The 22,820-nt window shown below is 32.8% G+C and overlaps 2 protein-coding genes across 2 annotated transcripts; one reads left to right on the forward strand and one right to left on the reverse strand.

The window, feature by feature from the left end:
• The first annotated feature begins 7,499 nt into the window (after positions 1-7,499).
• Positions 7,500-10,003, forward strand: LOC132718072 (NPC intracellular cholesterol transporter 2-like). The gene is made up of 3 exons (XM_060701689.1): positions 7,500-7,652; positions 8,173-8,336; positions 8,961-10,003. Exons 1-3 carry the CDS (start codon positions 7,568-7,570, stop codon positions 9,045-9,047), a joined length of 336 nt encoding a protein of 111 aa, XP_060557672.1. The 5' UTR covers positions 7,500-7,567; the 3' UTR covers positions 9,048-10,003.
• Positions 9,968-17,701, reverse strand: LOC132718071 (uncharacterized). The gene is made up of 5 exons (XM_060701688.1): positions 17,514-17,701; positions 15,010-15,094; positions 14,235-14,395; positions 13,291-13,431; positions 9,968-12,508 (listed from the first exon to the last, which is right to left on the reverse strand). The coding sequence occupies exons 1-5, from the start codon at positions 17,679-17,681 to the stop codon at positions 12,323-12,325; spliced, it is 741 nt and encodes a 246-aa protein (XP_060557671.1). The 5' UTR covers positions 17,682-17,701; the 3' UTR covers positions 9,968-12,322.
• Between the last annotated feature and the right edge of the window lie 5,119 nt (positions 17,702-22,820).

Below are 22,820 nucleotides of genomic sequence, written 5' to 3' on the forward strand. Positions count from 1 at the left end.
AAAAACCTATATTTTTTTTTATTTTACATCGATAATTTTAATTGTTAAAGTCGAAAAACATGAATCACAGGATAATCCTGACAATTTTACCAATAAGAGGATGGTTTGATCTCGAAAATAACCTCAAAGTGAGGACATTTAATATTATCACTAGTTATCTTTATAGTTATTGAACAGTAAATTAAATAAAAATATCGCTTATCATCGGAGGTGAATAAGTTCAATTCATCTAATTGGTCTGTTTGTTGACCTTGTTCAATTTTGTAATTGTCAACATCATAATATTTCGATATGTACATTGTATATTGTACTAATGCACTTTTAGAATGAGCAGCCTGGTCTACATGTTGGTCTAGGGCATGTTTCCGCGGGCATTGCTGTCTGTAACTTAGCTTGTTTTCGCACAGTTTTATTCAGCAGTAGAAATTCACCTCTAGAATACACACATATATGAGATTTTACAAACAAGCTTGGGTAATTTAGTCAGTATCTACCAAATGGTCAGGGTTTTCAATGTAAAACAAATCGTCGTAAAGGCTTAAAGTCGAGCTTTACACTAAATGCAAATACGAATAACTATCGAATGCGTTGTAACACCGCACTTTGGGGTCAAACGCACTTTGGGGTTCGACCCCAAAGAGCGTTAAACTTCGCACCGCACTTTGGGGTCCAACGCACTTTGGGGTCAAAATCGAGAAATTGACCCCAAAGTGCGTTAGTATGCTACATATCAACGCACTTTGGGTTCCAGAGGTCTAAAGGTGTCATCTGAGTTCTGCTTAAATACTTGACTTATTTTCGATTATTTGAGGTGGAGTTCAAGACGGCGGTCAATACTTTCATGTGCTTAAGTGACAAAAGTTTCATTAATTTTACCACTTGAAATATCTAAAAATTGTGTTCATATAACAAAAGTACTGTGGCAGAAAAGTGACATTTGCATTGTTTTTTAGTTTTGAATACATATATTTTTTTTAGTTTGCGTTCATATTTTATTTTAGCTTTTCGTACATATTTTATTTCTTTTTCATACATATTTAAGCCAATCAAAACAGCCTTCACATCTCATAACAGCCCATTGTTGAGTATAAAACTAGCACAGTAGTTTGGTCACAATTTGGTCCATTTTTTTTTTGAATCGGCCCAGTCGTTTTCTGCCGAGCAAGTCTGGTTTCGGCAGACCCTTTTCAGCCCATTTTTTTTTAAATTATATGTATTTTATATAATGATGGTTTTTTATTATAATATACTATTATATTAGAGTCTATTTGGAAAGGGCTGTTGATTGGTGATCAGTTATTATTATGCACCACTCAACCCTAACCCCTGAGAATAGCGGGGAGGGGGGGGGGGGGGGCAATGACTACCACTGGTAAAATCTTCGCCCTGCAGGGGATACTCAGATAACAACGTTCATGCCTTATGCCCCGGAACAGCGCAAACATCAAAACACGATTCTTTTTTAACCCACTTCCCCGGCAGCAAGGGAGGTTGTTACCAATGACTGGTGTATTACAATAATGCACAATAAAATATATGAAAAGGTCCTTATATTCAACTAATTTAGAAAAAATGCTTAAAGCTTTTAAGGATATTTATGAAAATTTGGTCAATTCTTTAGCACATCCAGATAATGTGCAGAACTTATATGCCAGGTGTGCCGGCTCAAGGCCGGGGGTCACACCTACAGGTCAAAGGATTAAGACTTGGGTTTCATGTCCGCTCCTTATCTCCATAGCCCCTTCAAGGATTTTCAGGCACTTTGTGTAAAATATTAACCACATCGAGACAATAGGCAGAACCTTTTCATGGGTTACCGCTGACTATAAACATGTATATACAATAAGTGTTGTTATTTTTTGATACCTCCAAAATGAAAATGTTGCTATTTGCAAATGGCATTTGCAAATGGGGTACTGTAATTTACAGATGGCGGCGTGTTTAAAATGAAGTTTTACAAATGGTGTAATTATCCAAACCTCTACTTTGCAAACGGCATCATTGAACAAAAAATATGTACAAAAAACCAAAATTAAATATGCGTGGAAAACTAAAAAAGAATATGTATGCAAAACTAAAAAAGTATGTATTTAAAACTAAAGAAAATACGTACGACAAATAAAAAAATACGTACGAAAAACAAAAACAAAAAAGTATAAAAAAAAATGCAAATGTCACTTTTATGCCACCGTTCAAAATACTCTAGTACAGAAATTGTGTATACCTAAAATTAAAAAGAAGCTGCGAAAAATGTCCCGTTCTGTCAGTCATTTACTTAATAACTTTTGGTGCCATATTGAGTCCCATTTTAAATATGTTGGGAATGAAATAAAATGCAGTTAATATTTTTTTCCAAAGAACTATAAGTACAGTTGACTCTCAATAAGTCAAAATCGCTTTACTCAAAATTCCGCGTTAGTCGAATAATTTCTAAAGTCCCGTCAAATTTCCTTCTTTATCTTTGTATTTTAACTCCGCTTAGGTCAAATTTTGACTTACCGAGACTCCTGTTTAGTCGAAAAGAAAATTTGGTCCCGTCAATTAAAGTCCAACATATTTTCATCTCAATTAGTCGAAGTGTGTAAACAGCCGACTGATCAAAGTTCGGCGACATCAAGGTGAGATGTTGTCACTCGTGATTTACACGTTTCATAGTAATTTTTAATTGCCGGTCATCATGTATAATTAACACGTCGTAAAAGTGGCTTTAATCCGTTTCTGGACTTAATTGGTTTTAACAGTTTGATAACTAAATTAAAATTTAATTACATTTCTTTAAGAAATTTGACTCGTGCCAGTCTGACGCGAGTTAGTCAAATAACAGCCTAGGTATTGATGTGTGTTATCAACGTAAATGACATTTGTATAATTAATGTTCTGTCATTTTGCATACATTAATTTGTACTTCCGGTTCACGATAGTTGCTACTTTCGTTTTCGTCCGATGATCAATTAAATCAAATATAATTGTGTGTTTATGTTTCACTATTAATATACATGTATTAAATTTTGAATGATATACTTTTGTTCATTTATAATTTGTAGTTGTAAGTGATTTACCGTCATTTTAACGTTTAAATATTGCAGCATTGCCGCTAACAACAATAACAAACCTACTTCTTTGCACATTTAATCAGGCACATGTTTATACACGTACGAATGTCAACGTAATGGCGGCAGTTCCACGTTACTCGAATTCCGTTTCTCTCGAAGTAAAATGCCCAGTCCCTTGGATTTCGAGTTACCGAGAGTCAACTGTATACTCTTTTGCAATGTTCTGGTGAAACATTAAGTTTTTCTATCGGGCTATTGTATTAAATAGTGATTTTTACAAAATATTATTAAGCTTATCAACAAACTTAAGGGTTTTTGTAAGCTCCGTAACAACCGTTCGCCAGAGGCATTTTGTAATGGAAATCTTACATACTTCTTTAGAACGAGCAAACATGAATTTTATAATGTTAACATAATGGTATCAGAGAAATGTAAGATGCTTGTTACCTGAATAATGTAGCAATAAATGTGAAATTATTTGTCATAAAAGTAGTCAAAACAATGTAGTATTTGACTTCCATATAAAATACTAATTCACTATAACTGTACTCATCATTGCCAAAAAGCAACAGATGAAAAAGATTGTTCAGGTAATTGGCCAATGTGTATTTTTTGGATTATATAGAAAAAAATCAAAATAAAAAAGCTTTCTCTTTACCCCCAGTGAGAATTTTACATTATTCTGAAGCTCCGCTCTTAATGTGCGACTACTTAAATAGTTGACATTTTAAGGACTTCTACTTAAAGCCGCATCTACACTAGTCAAGTCTCTTATATCTCAACTCAACTCAAATAATTTTATTGCGTTAAACATACAATATATGTTTATAGCACATACAACATAACAATAGGCAGAAGACATGGATTTTTCAAGGAGCACAAAAATACAATGTAAAACATATGAATTCATAATTGTGACGTGTTTGAGGTTTTGTAAAACTATTTTCTAATCAAATTTGCATAATATAAATATTTAGAAAGATCTCTTACAATTATTTTAGATTCAGACAATAATAAATAAGTAAATTTCTGCAATGTAGGCCATGTATAATAGTAGCGTCTGAGATATTTTTTGCGAAGGTCAGCATATTGTGAGCATGTAAACAAAAAGTGAAATTCGTTTTCAATTCGTCTCGAAGAACAATTATTGCATATTCTTTCCAGTCTAGGTACGTTTGTATATCTTCCCTTTTCAATTAACAAGTCGTGAGATGATGTGCGAAATTTTGTAAGCGCAACTCGAAATCTTTTGTCCTTAATATAATCAAGATAACTTTCAAATTCAAATTCATATTTTATAGAACTGTATATGTATCTAGACGACTAGAAGTATTGATAGAACAATACCAACTTTGATAATAAATATCTAGTATGCGTCGTTCAATAATATTGTAGTTAATTAACATGCTATATTGGTTTTGCCAAATATACGAAAGTCCGCATTTATCAAGTATAATTTTAATTTGATAAGCCCAATTACACTTATTATATGTGTTATTTCCTTCAACATCGACTTTAAGCATGTTATAGGTTTTGAAAAGAAGAGATTCTTTTTTACAAGTCAATAATTTTATCCAATATTTTACCATTATTAATTGTCTACGAATGCTCATTGGGATTCTAGCTAATTCGCCGTAAAGAGCGTCTAAATTTGTAGAGCGTTTGACAGATAATACTTTTCTACAGAATTTGGAGTGAATGAGTTCAACATCAGGTCCGACATGATGACCCCAGATTTCAGCCGCGTAATTAAACGTAGAAGCTACCAATGAATCGAATAAGTCACATTGTTTGGACACGGGTAAATCAAGTTGGTTAAAAACAATAAACAAATTGTGTAATGAGTACGAGCCGTGCTGGGCTATTCGCTTTTGTGTTCGGTTCCAATTGCCATTTTTATATAAATGAACGCCCAAATATTTAAAAGAATCTACTAACTCTATATGATTGTTATAAAGATAAAAATCAAATTAAGTATGTTGGCCTTTTTCAAAAATCATGGTTTTTGTTTTGCTGGCATTAAGACGTAAGCCCCATGTATTGCTATAGTCTTCAATGTCGTTCAACATGGACTGTAGGGAGTTTGGATCGTGAGCAAATAAAACTGCGTCATCGGCAAAAAGTAATAAAAATAATTGAATGTCGCCAATGTTCATTATTCCATTAATATCTGTATTTACATTATTAACAATATCGTTTAAAAAGAAAAGACACAAAATGCTGCTGGCGGGGTCACCTTGTTTCACTCCAATGTTTGAATTTATAAAGTTAGAGTTAGTCGAATTATACCTTACAAACGATTTAACCGTTGAGTACATTGACTTTATAGCCATTACAAATTTTGTACTAACATTTGCATTCATTAGTTTTTGCCACAAGTAAAGTCTATCAATTCTGTCAAACATTTTTTCCCAATCGAGAAAGGCTACATATAATTTTTTCTTTTCAGCAAGAGTTTTTGAAATAAGAGCGTGTAAAATATAAATACAGTCAATCGTTGATTTATTCTTTTGAAAACCAAATTGATTGTCAATTAATTTTTCTTTCTTATCGGCCCAATTTGTAAGTCGAGTTATAATTAGTTTTGAATAAATTTTTGAAATAATGTTATTTAATGTAATTCCTCTAAAATTCTTAGCTTCCGGATTGCCTCCCTTGAATATGGGAACGATTATGCCTTGTGTCCAACTTTCTGGAAACATTCCATGTGTAAAAATTTCATTATACAACTTAACAAGAAATGGAGAAATTATGTCAAATGAGTGTTTAAAAACTTCCGCTATAAGGTTATCAGTCCCCGGACTTTTTGAATTATTTTGAGCAAAACTGCATTTTTAACTTCTAATTCAGAAAAAACAGCATCTAATTCATTATCATATACAAAATTACTATTAAAATTCGAGCTTGTGTCAGTGGTCGCTTCGTTGCCGTAAAGATTATTGAAATGAGTAAATAGTGATTCAATTGATATATTTATTTCTTCCTTTGAATCCGTTTTATACTGCGATTTTATATTTTTCCAAAATTGCTTTGGTTGCGATTTTGATAATTTAGTGATACGTTCTCCTTCATTTCGCTGAAATATGCGTTTACATTTTTTCTTTATTTTTATATAACTTCGTTTTTTATTCAAAAACTCATTTTTATTTTCGACAGACTTATTTCTTAAAAAAATATTTCTTGCATTATTTAGCAGCTTACGCGCGTCATAACATTCTTTATTAAACCATTTCTTTTTCCCTGCAATATTTGTAGTAGATTTTTTTAACCTGTGTTTTCCGAATACACTAAACGAGTTGTTTTGCATAAAAACAGTAAATTTGCTAACCGATTCATCAATAGAATTTCTATTTAGATTCGTAACCAATTGGTCAAGAATTGATAGCTCATTCAACAGTTTCGATCTAAATATATCAATACGCGTGTCATCCCATGCGAGAAATAATATATATCACATTTAGCTAAAAAATGGCTCTTTCAACATATTATCAGGCACATTTTTTACTAAAATGTCTTACTAAGATTGCCCAGAATTTATACATTCGTATGCTAAGACTATCAAGACTACATTCTTTTAAAATAAATGGAAAATTTTAGAGAAAAAAATATTTAAAGCTTAATATTTGATACAAATTCTTTATTAGGAGATTTATTTGGTGAAAGTTCTTCACTTACTAATCAAGACCATTTAAATCTCTATTGATTCTACTATGAACCAGGGCACATGTTTTGCGTCTATTTAATACCTTGAGTTTTGTTTACCCTTCGCTTTTTCTACAATATATTATTTAAAAGATAATGAACATTAATTTTGTATGACCCCAAAGTGCGCTCGTTTTCCTGATGTTAAAAAATGCATATGTACCTGTTTAACGCACTTTGGGGTCGAAATTGGACCCCAAAGTGCGTAACGCACTATGGGGTCGGACCCCAAAGTACGTAACGCACTTTGGGGTTGGACCCCAAAGTGCGTTTGACCCCAAAGTGCGGTGTTACAATGCGTCAATTGCGTTTTTGTTAACAATACAAGCACAAACTTTAGGAATATGGTGTCGTTGCATGAATAGCGGTAGCGTAATATTGCCCGTAGTATTGTCATGCGCCAAAATGAGGCAATGACAATGCAAAATGTATTTTTAGTTTACTTTTTCAGGTTATAGAGATATTTTAGAAAGTTATATTTTGTTAGGAATAAAGCAAAATTACAGTTCTATCTCTTTTACATAAACTCCATATTTCTATAGTTTCAAATATAGACACTTATCATATTTTCCTAATCACCATAAAAGTAAACTCCGCTTATAACGATATCCAGGGGACTGCCGATTTTATATCGTTATTTCCGAGTATCGTTTTTTACGAGAGGCAACCAATTTGAAAACAAAAAGTCGGGACTGCGACAACAGCATCGTTATAGGCGGTATATCGTTATAAGCGATATCGTTATAAATGGAGTTTACTGTACATTTATTATCGTTTTATATTCAGGGCCAGATACCTTAAAAAATGTGGACATGTCACCATGCCCATCACTGCCATGCGTTTTTCATAAAGGTACCAACGCCACTGTAACCATAGACTTTACAACAGATAAACAAGGTAATATATAAAATATAAATCACGTCTGTAAAATTAGTTTGGCACTTTATTTGGCATTTCTTTTTGGTATTTTTAAACGGTTAAGTTCGGGCTTTTTTACTAGAGGGAGATCAATGGTGTCCCATGTATCGGAAATTATGGGCACGAAAGGAGGGTTACTGTATTTTACTCTTTTTTTAAAGTATGGTTTATAATACTGACCATCTCAATTTTTGAGACAAAGGTCGGAAACTGAAACTTTTTTTTAAATATATGTATCTTATGTAAATATAAACGATAATGTCCTAATTATCTATGACACTTATTCAATTGTTTAACTGCGATATACTTTTCTTCAATATTTGATGTCATTTTTTTCACATATCAACATCTGTTATCCTATATTTTAACACCCATTATCTCACGTATACACTTTTGCTAAGCATTTTATCAACAACACAAACTTTATCAATATAAAGTGCACAGCAATGCATTTAAAACAAAATGTATATAATGTATAATTGATGACTATTGTTTTCAGTGTCTGGAATCACTACTAAAGTATACGGTATAGTAGCGGGCGTCCCTATACCATATAGTCTACCAAAGTCTAACGGTTGTCAGGGTTGTAATCTCATCTGTCCGCTGACACCAGGAACACACAGATATGTCAATGTATTCCCTGTATTGAAAACATATCCAGAGGTAGGTCCAATTTGGTTCCGCCCCCCCCCCCCCCCAAAAAAAATAGTAATAATAAAAAATAAGTAAATTTAGGGAGTTACATTTTATGTGAAGGTTTTGTATATCTAATGTGCCAGTTAGCGAGGGAAGTATACATTCATCTGAGGGTCATGTACAGTACAACCTCTGCAAAGTAGCCCTCTGGAAACCAATTATATCTTTACAATAACGGTATCATTGTTTTCCAAAGTAAGACATCACAATAAATTTAACCCCTCTGTACAGCATCACCTCTTAGCAGGAAGCAAAATCCTTCGACTATCAGTGTGCTGCTCTACCGAGGTTGTACTGTATATACTGACTGAGAGAGTAACATTAATGTATTATGCTATTAAGGGAAAAATAGATATAGGTATATTTAATGTGAGATTAAGGTGAATGTAATTTATTATGACTAGATACTTTACAAGGGTCAGGACATGAAGTGGTTGCATACTTGGGCAAAGCAAGCGAACTTGTTCCAAACTTTGACAATTTGGGTACAGAGTACTGCCCCTTGAGTAAACATGTATCCCATTGGAACTAAAATACCCATTTAGACAAAGATCTCATTTTCTTCTCACTAAAATATCTCTTTACTTTCAGATTCGTCTTGCGGTAAAATGGGAGTTGGTGGATGAAAACAATGAGCCACTTTTATGTTTCGTCTTCCCAATGCAAATATTAGACTGAAAAAGCACAGCACTCCACATTTTTCATAACTTTCACTTTAAATGCAGCTGATTAAGAATGTGATTTTGAAATCATGCTTTTATACTAAATATTTGCAATTTCCTTCTTGTGGAAAATCTGAAAATGTTAATCAAATAAGGCTAAAGCTAATATTGGTATACTTAAAAATCATAAATGTCTCTTTTTTATTTGTACAACAAATGAGCCGCGTCATGACAAAACCAACATAGTGCGTTTGTGACCAGCATGGATCCAGACCAGCCTGCGCATCTGCGCAGTCTGATCGGGATCCACGCTGTCCGCTTACCAACCCTGTAACAAGTAGAGAAACTGATAGCGAACAGCATGGATCCTGATCAGACTGCGCAGGCTGGTCTGGATCCATGCTGGTCACAAACGCATTATGTTGGTTTTGTCATGGCACGGCTCAAATTCATTTGTAAGGTTTACATTAATGATATGTTTGTCTTTCATCACAGTTATCCTATTGACTGAGTTTGATTAAGTGTAATATAAGCACAACTTTCTTTTGGTAAAGTCAGACTAGTTATACTGTTACAAGTTTTGTAATCTTATTTTTTAGTGAATTTGTTCAGGATTTCTTGGTCTATATTGGTTGAAGAGTCTTCTTATAAATTTACATACTAAGTTTGTTCAAAAACAAAAGAATACAGTTAGCATTTAAGGTTTCATATACATTTTATTGTACTGTGTGGAAGACATATATAAATACATGTTGCAATTAATCAGTATTTTAACAGAATATTAAAACATAAAATGTTTGTATAATATTAATTTACTGAATTTATTCTAACATTTAAAACAATGTAGTTTTCAAAATGATACTTGTATACTGTTTGTCAGTTAAGGTATACAACTTATATATATACAAATTTCATAAATATCTCATTGAATGACATGCACTGATTGTATGAATAAAATATTATAAAAGTTTATCAATTTTGTCAGTTACTGCCCCTGTTTACTGTTTTAAATAGACTACTGCCCGACCTTGTTACCCCTCTGCCACAACAACAAAACATATCCACTAATATTGTAGTACTCTTAACAAAGTAACAATAAATATGTGTAAGATAGAGCCTTTGTTGGCACGATTCAGTGTAAAATCTGTAGTACATGAACAGGCAGGAACAAGTAGACTAAGTAAAAAATAATATACCATTCCCAACCAACAGTTTTTCCCGAATTTTCTGTTACCACATATGCATTTAATTTTATAATATTTACAAATCAAGTCAATAGTATTATCACTATGAATAATACATTGTCCAGTCATGCTAAAGAATATGAGAATTTATCCTTAACCAGCTGTGATGGATTTGCTAAGCTTTAAATTTGAAAAAGTCATTGATTTCAAAATCAATACAAAAATTGAGTTATAAACAGTAAAAAGCCTGGTCACACTGCCAGATATCTAGGCTAGCCTAGCTCTCTATCCTGGTGGCAAAGGCTAATCACAGGCTTATGGTTAAAGGGACTCACACTGAGGTTTTTTTGACATGAAGGGACTGACAAATGATCCAAAATTCCCTTTTCACTCAAATCCGGCTAAGAATAAGACAAAAATACATATATATTTCTGGGTATATATTTTAATCAGCTTTTGCCTATCTATCTTTCTGTTGCCAATCAATACAAGAAATTCAAATATTCTATGTTTTCAGACTTTTAGACCTCAGTGGAGTTCCTTTAATATGAGGAGAGATAGAGAGAGAAAAAGAGAAAGAGAGGGAGGGAGAGAGAGAGGGGAATAATTACTGTCAACCTTTGATGAATGATAAGCCTATATAAAAATATCAAAAAAGTTATCTACCAACAGTAAATAGCCTGGTCAGACGGCACAGTGGTGTAGCTCTGTCCTGGCACTATATTGGTGGCAATGACTAATCACTCCACTCAAAGCAGGTTAAAGGTTAACCATGAAAAGTACAAAGATGTGTGTATATGTATGTACATGTAATTGATTTCAATAGTCAGGCTCTCATGCTTTTAGAATTTAGCTTAAACTAGAAATGTGTCCATAGGACACGGATGCCCCCACACGCCACTGTTCTGTCAATCTTATGACTCTAGGTCAAATATTTTTTGGACTACATGTGCCACAAGTTGAAAACTAAAAATCAACAAAGGGCCATAATTCTGTTAAATTTGGTCGCAGCGATATTCCTTCCTTTACTACCATCTACACATTAAGGTTCTTAATCCCTGGAAGTTTAAGCAAAATCTGCCATCTGGTTTAAGAGAATTTGCGTTCACAAAATTTCTACATAGTATATAATGAAAAAATAAAAAAAGGGCCATAATTCTGTTGAATTTGGTTGCAGCAAAAATTCCTTTCTTTACTACCATCTACACATTAAGGTTGTTCATCCCTGGAAGTTAAAGCAAAATCTGCCATCCGGTTTAAGAGGAGTTGCATTCACAAAATTTCTACATAGTATATAGTGAAAAAATCAACAAAGGGCCATAATTCTGTAAAATTTGGTCACAGCGAAAATTCCTTCCTTTACTACCATCTACACCTGAAGGTTGTTCATCCCTGTAAGTTTAAGCAAAATCTGCCATCCGGTTTAAGAGGAGTTGCGTTCACAAAATTTCTACATAGTATATAGTGAAAAAATCAACAAAGGGCCATAATTCTGTTAAATTTGGTCGCAGCGAAAATTCCTTCCTTTACTACCATCTACACATTAAGGTTGTTCATCCCTGTAAGTTTAAGCAAAATCTGCCATCCGGTTTAAGAGGAGTTGCGTTCACAAAATTTCTACATAGTATCTAGTGAAAAAATCAACAAAGGGCCAAAATTCTGTTAAATTTGGTCGCAGCGAAAATTCCTTCCTTTACTACCATCTACACATTAAGGTTGTTCATCCCTGTAAGTTTAAGCAAAATCTGCCAACCGGTTTAAGAGGAGTTGCGTTCACAAGATTTCGGGACGTACGGACTGACGGACGGACAAGTGCAACGCTATATGCTCCCACATTGTGGGGGCATAAAAAAACTTAATCAAATTTTAGTTAAGATGAAAATTCATTTTGTATAAATATAACATATTTTATAAGTTACACAACATGGAACTCTTCCTGGTAATAAATATGAAAATGAATTGTTCCTTTCAAAAACATCCATCTACAAATCTATATTATATCTATCAGTTTTTTAATCTTGTCCTTACACAATGACACAAGCAATGACAACAGCAGCTTGCCAGATCTAGAATTTTTTTTTATAGTTATAACAACAACCTATTTCATCTACGGTAATAGCTTCTTTGATATTTTCCGTGAACTTTCCAACTGTTTGTCAAGTCCATTTTTGGCAACCGGTGTATTTGGTGGAGTCTCGTACATTGCCTTCACTATTTCACTTTTCTCTGACTGTTTAAATATCTGCATTGCTTGAGAAATGTCCCTTGCTTTTTGTAGCATATCTCCACAAAACTGTAAGTAAATAAAATTTAATAAATAAATAAAGAAAAGCATAACTCTTTGTAAGGTGCATAACAATGTCAAAAACCAACAGCAAAGTTGAGTACTATTGCTACAACCCTATATCAAGTTACAAAGAAAAAAGGGTTACCTTTAAGTGTTTTGTGAAAAAAATGTGTGGCTAGAAAATAAACTTGACCCAAGGTTGAACAATTTCTACCCCATTGTGTTTTCATATCCAATGTTATAGAATATGTGTTTGAGCATATTAATGTGAGAGAGTTGATATGTGTTAAATGTTACCAAATATGTGTGTGTGTGAACATATATATGTGTGTAATGTGATAGGACAAGTGTTAGCTTATGTGTGAATTTACATATGTGTGTTATGTAATAAAATATTTGTGAAAGGTTTAGATTATAGAATATGTGTGTCAAGTGATGGAATATGTGGGTGAACATATCTATGTGTGTAAGGTGAATATGTGTTTGAGGTAATGGAATATGTGTAAGGTGGCAGAATATGTGTAAGGAAAAATCGATCATGTGTTCGGTCAAGGAATGTGTGTAAGATTTTGTATTATGTATATGGTGATGTAATGTGTGTAAGTTGAAGGATATGTGTAAGCCATAAGATGATGGAACATGTGTAAGGTGATAGAATGTGTGTGAGGGAATATATGAAAGGTGAAGGAATGTGGGTAAGGTGATGGAATGTGTGGATATAATATTAGTAAGGCAATGTAATATATAAGTGAGGTTAAAGAAAATCCTTGAGGTAATAAAAATCATACTTGTTTGTTATATGAACATGTATCCACAGCTCCTTGTACTCTTTCTTCTACTTCCTCAAGATTAACAGAACCACAAACATTTGCTGTGTCTGTTTCCATACAATTTTCTCTCTCTGACTTTGTATCAACTGATACTAAAGCCTGAAATAATTAAAGGAAATGTGAATATAATTATATTCCAATAAAACCTTACTAAACCATGAAATGATTAAATGTAATATAAACATTCCAATACAATAATCATATCATGGCTTGTCATGAATCTTGAATACCACTTGTTTTGGTAATTCCAATCCTCTGATCTAAAATTTTATTTAAGTTTTGACAATTTTCTAAACAGACTGGAGTATACAAAACTTCCCATTAACTGTCACCTTTGGGTCAGAATTCTTAATATGTTGTGCCAGCCTGCATATTTGTACATTTGGATCAAACTCCAAACAGCTACCTGCTAAGCTTTAAGTGCTTTTGTATTAATATTAAATTCATGTAAATTGTTGAAAATAGAAAAAACCAACATGAAGAAACATCATGATCAGAGGTGACATGACTCATGTTTTGAATGTATTGTACTAAAATTTAAAACAAAAATAACCTTAAAAATAAAGTATACCCTGAGAATAAGAAATATAACCACAAGAGGATAAATTTATATGTGCAGAGGTAGGCCAAGGAGTCTGCCTACCCAGCATAGTTAAATTGATAACACAAAATTTCTGTCTACTGGCAATATTAATTCATATCTTGGTATATTCTAAAATATAATGTCACATTTATATTTACTATCATCTCATATACAAAACTATAATCAATTAACCAAACAAAACATGGTACCAATATCACATCTCTACTTTCTGTTAAAATATCTATAACTAACAGTATGCTAATGTTTTTATTTCTGAGCCATACAATGTACATGAACATCTGCAATAAAAATTCATTACCACATATTTTAGCTCTGGTCTTATCAAGGACTTTACTTTCCGTCTAACTTGCTTAGATGCTGATTTTCTTAACCTTGTTGTACTGACAAAGTGTCTGTCTAAACGTTCCATCAAATCATGTTGTATGTATTTCTCTTTCTCTACATCAAATGGTTCAAACTCTACAATAAGCCAAAAAATAAATACATAATTATACATATATATTTAAACTTTGCTAACTTGGTACATACTAACATGGTCTAGATCATTAATATTTAAAGACAATTTAAAATAAAAGCATAGACTTAGTATCATAATTATTTGTTCATTGATACCAAATCAATTTTTCTACTCAAATCAAAATGTGTTCCTATATAAAACACAAATGCTACTGATCAATAATACATGCAGTTGAACATCTATACATAAATTACGAAGTCATTTTGAAATATCATAAGCATTAATACGGTGCCATTACAGTATAGAAGTTTAACACTATAATATATTTTAAAAATTAAATATCCTTGCACAGAATATTTTGGATATTTATTATAAATGTAATTTTCAATTACAGTCACTGTTTTTTTTTTAAAACAACAATGTTTACAAGACAGTTTTGAACCACAAAATTATTAACAGTTACTTTAACTTATCACAAACTTTTGATTTTTTGTATTATTATATTTTATTTTTAAAGACTTTTAAGATAAAATTTAACATTATACCAACAAAAAAAAACATAATGTTTGGCAAACAAATATATTTTGTTTTATGCTAAATTTGGGAGTTAACAAACCTGTAGTGGTGTCAAGAGCAGCATCATATTTTGTTACAGGTTCACCTTTCATCAGAATATTTGACATCATCAATTTTTTGTAAGTCTAAAATGAGAAATTTATAAAGTTTCTGATTACATAATTTATAAACTGATTTAATGTTACCACATCAACTGATCACAAACTTAACTCATAAAATGAAAACATTCTAGTCAAAATATATTGACATGCCAAAGCTAGATTCTGAGATATTTTCATTCTGGGTCAGAATCTCACTTTTGTAGAGGCGAGATATTGCCCAGACAAGAAAATAGCACAATATCTTGTCACAAAATACAGCTGGACTAGCAAACATCCATGATGGTGTGCGGGCAGCACGAAATACCCAAATATACCAAAATTTCCAAATACACCCAAATATTGCCTAAATTTAATATACCCAAATATTGCCCAATTATACTAAAAATAAATGTTTTATACTAAAAAGTGTTGTTTTAATCATGAATACAATACACACTATCACTAAGATATAATCAAACATACCCAAATATACATTTTCCTATCATTGTATACAGTATATGTACTCCATTAAAGCTATTATTTTTTTAAATAACATGGACACTTGTATAATTATGATATGAAATTTCAACAAAATTACACCTTAAAAATGTAAGTGTAGACAACAAATATCATATCTTGATTTAAAATTGCAAGTACTTTCATGAAGAACCTATATAGTACTGTAGATCATAAGCAAATGTTACAACTTTATTTTCTTACAACATCCTAACTGCCCATTTCAACGGAATGAATGAAAATTATAGCAGACTAAGTCATATTATTTTATAAATATTTATTTATTTCTCATTATAATCTATATTTTATACAAACAAAAATAAATATTGCTATATTTGGGTGTATTTGGGTATTTCGTGCCGCCGTGGTGTGCTTAATTCCCCACTTTGATGGTAAACAAACTGGGATTATCTAGTTCTACATCTACATGTTACTCCCAAACAGTCAATTCTGACCATGACTGGGAGGCGAAGTTTAAGTTTTAACAGTCAAATCTCTGAAATAATGAATCTTATTGTTGGTTTATTTTGTTACTAGGTGCATGTTACTTATTCAAAATTAATGTTAAAAAAGAATAAAGTACCATGCTTATCTACATCTACATCATACTGCTTAACAATCAATTCTGATTATGACTAGCAGGCTATAAGTTCTATTGGTTATCTGCCAGGTTTTCACTAAACTTGATTTGTTCAAATTTTTTATTATCCAAAATTTATGGGTGTCACTGTGTCTATAATACAGTCATGTCCGGTGATCTTGCGCGGCCGGTGATCTTGCGCACTCGGCATTTCCTTTCGTTTGGCTGTTTGTTTATGCTGTCGCTAGAAATTTTCAGCCAAAATTTGTGACTTGGTCTTACTTTGAACTACAACAAGTTAAGAAAGTTAAAAAAATATCTGTCAAACAGGTTTGTTTACATTATTTCGTCATCCTAATTTTTTATTCATAAACACGCCCACTGACCTATTTTCCCATTATATTCCTGTCTGTTCATCCAGTTCCAAAATCTTACGTCCAGCAAAAAAAAAATCTAAATCACACATTTTAAAGCAGTATTGCACCGATAAAACGTTGTAAATTTTCTATTTTCCCTTTGCAAATTAAGGTGTGTTCAGTTGTTATCTCCTGGCGATTCCTGCCATCTTGTCAAAATGGCCCCTCCCGCGCTTTTCAATTTTTTTCTACGGAAGCGTAAAAGGGTCTAGAAAAGAGCATTGAATTTGTGTGTAGTCAATGGGTGCATCTGAAATTCAGTACAGAAATTGAGACATTGACTGGTAGTGATGATTTCAGGTGTCCCAGGTGTAGTAGTGAACAGTAAAATAACAAACCCTTGATGTAAATAAGTTTGTGTTATAGTTTTGTTTGAACAGTTTGAACAGTTTAAATTAGCTCTCACAAAATTTATATTGATAGTATTACTGGGACACCATACTTTAAAAAATCAGCTACCGTGACGTCATTCATAACACATGCGCAAGATCACCGGACAAATAAATGTTGGGATTAAACATGGTGGTAAGTGTTTACATTGTTGCACTCCTGAAGTTCAATGAGTTATTTCCAAAAAATATTTCTGTCATTAGATCTATATGTCTTAAAGATTTTTGCAAATAGGAAAATAATTATGAGTTTTTTGTATTTATTTGAATCGTAGTAAATTAGCTGATAAGTGCTTAGGTGCGCAAGATTACCGGACAGCATCGTATAATAAGGGTGTGTGAATATATTATTCCGAAGTGGGGCGAATTGTCCGTGGCACGAACCGTAAACAATCCGTGTCCTGGATGCTTTTATTTTTCAATCGTATAACTTGCACTAAATGAAATTCAGCAAAAAAACAAAATTAATTGCATGTTGATCTACTAGTACTAGATTCTAGCTAGCATTAAGCTTTCCCTCAGCAAATTAAAAAGTTAACTCGGTCATAAAAATAAAATATAACCTGAAACACGTCTGTACCAATGAGGTGATTTTCATTTTGATCTTCGAATAACTTCATGATATGATTTTCTGTGACTTGTAAAAGAGCTACAACTGATCTGCAACATTTGCAATCTATCTTTAAGTTTTGTTTTTGCGGTGTATCATCTGTTGACAATTCAGTCGCCATTTTGAAATTTCCGCCGTATGGTAGCGCATGCGCAATGGGGTCGTACTAAGCTACATACATATTAGCTAAAGACATAGGAAATGCTAGGAGTACTCAACATATATCGTATAGATTTATTAATGGAACTATACATTAACACAATATTGTCACATATATCAACATTCATATATAACACAAAATAATGCAACAAAAATATAACATGGGGTCCAATAAATATTATATAGAGGATATTGCAAATGTTGCAGACTGGAATTGTTTAAAAAATGACGTAAGTAAATATGCCAAGGTCTACAGTGAAACACACCACACTGATCCCAACAAAGCCTGGATTTCCTTCAAGGACGAACTAAACCACCTTTGTTCTATTCACATACCAACTAAAGTCACTAAAACACGTCGAGATCTACCATGGTTAAACAAGTCCATTATTCGAAAAATTAGGAAACGTGATAGAACTTATTCAAACATTAAAAGGTCAAAGTCCCCATCAAATGATTTGGTCAAAAAGCTCAAAGTACTTAAAAGTGAAATCCAAAGAGAAACTAGGAAAGCATACTGGCAATACCTAGACTCTGTCATTTTTAGCCAAGACTCCCAAAATGTGAAAAATAAAAAATTCTACCAATATGTTAAAAGTAATAAAACTGAAAGCTGTGGTGTGGCACCCCTCAAATCAGAAGGTCAAACATTTTACTGATCCAGTCGCAAAAGCAGATATCCTTAACTCCCAGTTTGAGTCTGTCTTCTCTCGGCCTCAGCCCCTTAGCTTATCCCAGGCTTGCAAAACAGAAGCTTATCCCAAAACACCACCCATCTATGCCAGAAGTATCTATATCGGAAGATGGTGTGAAGAAACTTTTAAAAGACCTAAACCCAAATAAAGCTTCTGGTCCTGACCAAATATCCCCTAGGTTATTAAAAGAGCTCCATCAAGAGGTTACTCCCATACTGACCCACATCTTCCAGATCTCACTTAAAACAGGTATTGTCCCAGAAGACTGGAAGCATGCAATAATTGCCCCAGTTTTACAAAAAGGCCCAAAATGCAAACCCAGCAATTATAGACCAATCTCCCTCACATGCATTGCGTCCAAATTGATGGAGCACATCTTAGTGTCCAATATTATGTCCTTTTATGATAAACACAACATCCTTAGTCCCTATCAACATGGCTTCAGGTCAAAACGGAGTTGTGAGTCCCAGCTAGTAAGCTTCTCCCAGGAAATTCATGACAATCTTGAAAGTGGCCAACAAACTGATGTCATAGTCATGGATTTCAGTAAGGCATTTGATAAGGTGGACCATCACAAACTTGTGAGTAAACTAGAAAGATTGGGTATAAGTTATGAGGTTACAAATTGGGTCCATTCCTTCCTTAAGTCACGCTCCCAGCAAGTTGTAGTTGAAGGTCAAAAATCAGGAATTCTACCAGTTCTCTCAGGTGTCCCCCAAGGCTCGGTATTAGGTCCCTGTCTTTTCCTTTCTTACATAAATGACCTCCCAGATAGTGTCAAAGGTAAGGTTAGACTCTTTGCAGATGATACCTAACCATCAGATCCAAACAAGATGCCCAAACCCTCCAAGATGACCTTCATGCTTTAGAAAAATGGGAAAAAGACTGGTCCATGGAATTCAACCCTGACAAATGTGAAGTTCTCAAGATAACAAGAAAAAGAAACCCTGTAATATTTCCTTATACTCTCCATAACATCCAACTTAACTCAACTCAAGAAGCGAAATACTTAGGAGTCACTATTAGTCAAGACCTTTCATGGACCAAACATATAAACAACATCACATCAAAAGCTAATAACTCCCTCAGATTCATTAGAAGAAATGTTAAAACTCCAAATAAAAAGATAAAAGAAACTGCATATAAGACCTATGTTAGACCTCAGGTTGAATATTGCTCCATAGTTTGGCATCCTTGGCAGAAATACTTAATTTATAAGATAGAGCAAGTACAAAGATCAGCTGCTAGATACATTTTTAATGATTATGACTATACAAGTAGTGTCTCAAAAATGATAAATGATCTTAATTGGCAAACCCTTGAACAGCGTCGAAACATCAGTGCTGTAACCTACTTGTATAAAATCCAAAACAACATTGTTTTTGTTGACCACCAACACCTTACTCAAACAAGAAATCTGAACTACCTGATACCCTACTCGAGGACACAATATCATCAAAATTCTTTCTTTCCTAGGAGCATACGTCTTTGGAATAGCCTTCCCCTTACAGTTCAGTCCAGCCCCAGTTTAAACATCTTTACTGAGAGGCTTGACCCATTCTATAAATTCTAAACTGCACACCATGTTTTTAAATTAATAGTCTTGTAGAACTTTTATTCTTTTAACTTTTTAATTTTGCACATAAATAAATTCTTTTATTAACAGTTCCCTGACAACGCGCCTGCTAGTCATAATCATAATTGATTGTTAAGCAGTATGATGTAGATGATGTAGATGTAGATATTGAATAAGTGTAGGTTTAATTAATACTAAATTGAACGAGTTGAATAAAATCATATTATGCGAGCCTTTGGCGAGCATAATATTGTTTTATTCAACTCGTTCAATAAATTTAGTATTGAATCTACACGAATATAATATTCTATTTATCACATATATAAAATAAGAACGGTAAACGGTTAACAAGAGTCATTTTTCTTTGACGCGCCTATATAGTGTAACGCTAACATTAGCGCGTTTTAACGCTATGTTTATATTGCAAATGACGTGACGTCAAAGTGTTATTACACTAGTGTAAAATCGTCTAGTGTAATATCGTTTTTATTAAATGGCTTTATCACACACCCGTGCCGATTTTGCGACTCCGTAAATATGGTATTGCACGGCCGTGCATATATTTTGACGTGACGTCATTAGCGTTATACAAACATAGTGTAAATACGCGCTAAATGTAAGCGTTATACTATAGGCGCGTCAATAAAAATTGACTCTTATTTCACTTAAAATAGTCCTTATTTTGGGTATGTGATAAATAGAATATTATATTCGTGTAAGTTCATTACTGAATTTATTGCACTCGTTGAATAAAATAATATTATGCTCGCCAGAGGCTCGAATAATATAATTTCATTCAACTCGTGCAATAAATTCAGTATTGAACTTACACTCATTCAATATCCTCTATTTATTACACTCCTGCGCCGCGGTTTATGTGATAAATTAACATATATGAATACGTACGTACCTGTATCAACACAATTGTATAATGAGAAATGAATTATTCTAAAGTTAAAATAAATGCAAAAATCTTGTCAACATTGTACCACAATCAAGACACATTTGTTCGATGTTATGAGACAAATACATTGTACGCAAACACACTAAAATAAATTTGAATAAACTAATATATTATCAAATAAAAAATCAACATGTAAACATTCATTATCACATAAGTTAATCGTCAGTTAAGTAATATATATAATATATTATTCATATTTCTGTCATTTTCATTAATTAAGAAAAGCTTAACTTCGTTTTAAATGTTTGGATAATTTCTATTGACCTAATTTTTCTTGTAAAGAATTCCAGTCTTTCACAGATAGCAGAAGGGTGTTTGCCCAACGTTGGGTCAACGACGTTTTCTTCGTTGGCCAAATAAAGATTGGCAACGTTGGCCCTGTGCCAGTTTGCTAATTGGGGCAACGATGAGCCATCCGTTGGTATATCGTTGGCCCAACGACTGATTTAAAACTCCTTATCATTGGGCCAACCACATTTTTGAGTCCTCATTGTTGGCCCTTCGTTGGGCCGACCGCACAAATTAAGTTATCATTATTGGCCCTTTGTTGGGCCAATTTCACTTTTTTTCTTCATCATCGTTGGCCCTTCAATGGCCCAACTACACAATTTTAATCAAATTCATTGGCCCTTCATTGGGCTAACCAAATAAATTTAAGTTATTGCTGGTCCTCTGTTGGGCCAACATCATAATTGTTATCATCAACTTTGGCCTTTTGTTGGGTCAACCATACAAATTTAATCAACTATGCTTGCCCAAATATGGGACAAAAACAAATCTTATCAAAATCATTGTATCATCACCCTTAGTTTTAGGTCTGACAAACTGAAGTCTTTCCGAAAATTAAATTAAATTAAAACAGATAGAAGTAAACAGTGATATTGTAGAAAAATGTGTTAGTAACATAAGAGCCATTTTGAGGCAAAACACACTGGAAACAATTAATAATTAACTTTCTATTTCAACCTCCAACTTTTCGAGGGGTTAAAGCCCTCTTTATCGAGGAGTTTGTTGTTTATTTTATAAATCACACATTTATTTTCTTCTTACACTCTGATACTGCATCTTACATGCTACTGTCAGAAACAAATATGATGTTTTTTTATTGTTTTTAAGAGAATAAGTAGTAAAGTAATTAAAGAAAAATATCACTAGGGCTAAGGCTGTAGACATACCAATAATTCTACTTCATCATGACGCTATATTTTATATTCTATCTGGAAACAGTTAATTTATAATTATCAACTACACAAACTTTTCTATCTCCAACGTTTCGAGGGGTTAAACCCCTCTTTATCAAGGAGTTACTGTTTATTTTTATATAAATCACATATTTATCTTCTTACATGTCTTATCTTCAACTATGTTATGCATACAGGAAATGACGTCGTTGACGTCAACAATAAAAATTACGCAAAATATGATGATGACGTTTTCCGTCAAAATTGTTCCACTGCATAACGTTGCTCCCTTATTTATATATTATTTAATATTAACATAGCAAGAATTATGAAACTTATTTCATTGAAAATACATTAAAAATAATAATAATTATTATTATTATTAAAAAAAAAAAAAAAAAAAAAAAAAAAAAAAAAAAAAAAAAAAAAAAAACATTCTAAAATCCGTCTTCAGACGGATCCGTGAAGAATTTTGGATAAATAAATTACAAAACATGGGTCACCTATTGGACTAAATATCAAACAAAATAAGATTTATCATTATCATTGTTGCCGTCATAATCACTTTGCTGGTTATTGTTGTTGATATTGTTACTATTTTTCATAAGATGATTTGATAGTGATATGCACTTAAGGATTTATCAATATTATTATGTTTTGATAGTTAGTATATTATGACAGTTAT

This window comes from Ruditapes philippinarum, unplaced genomic scaffold (genome assembly GCF_026571515.1).
Source record: "Ruditapes philippinarum isolate M1 unplaced genomic scaffold, ASM2657151v2 ctg11623_1_1_1_1, whole genome shotgun sequence".
Classification (NCBI taxonomy): domain Eukaryota; kingdom Metazoa; phylum Mollusca; class Bivalvia; order Venerida; family Veneridae; genus Ruditapes; species Ruditapes philippinarum.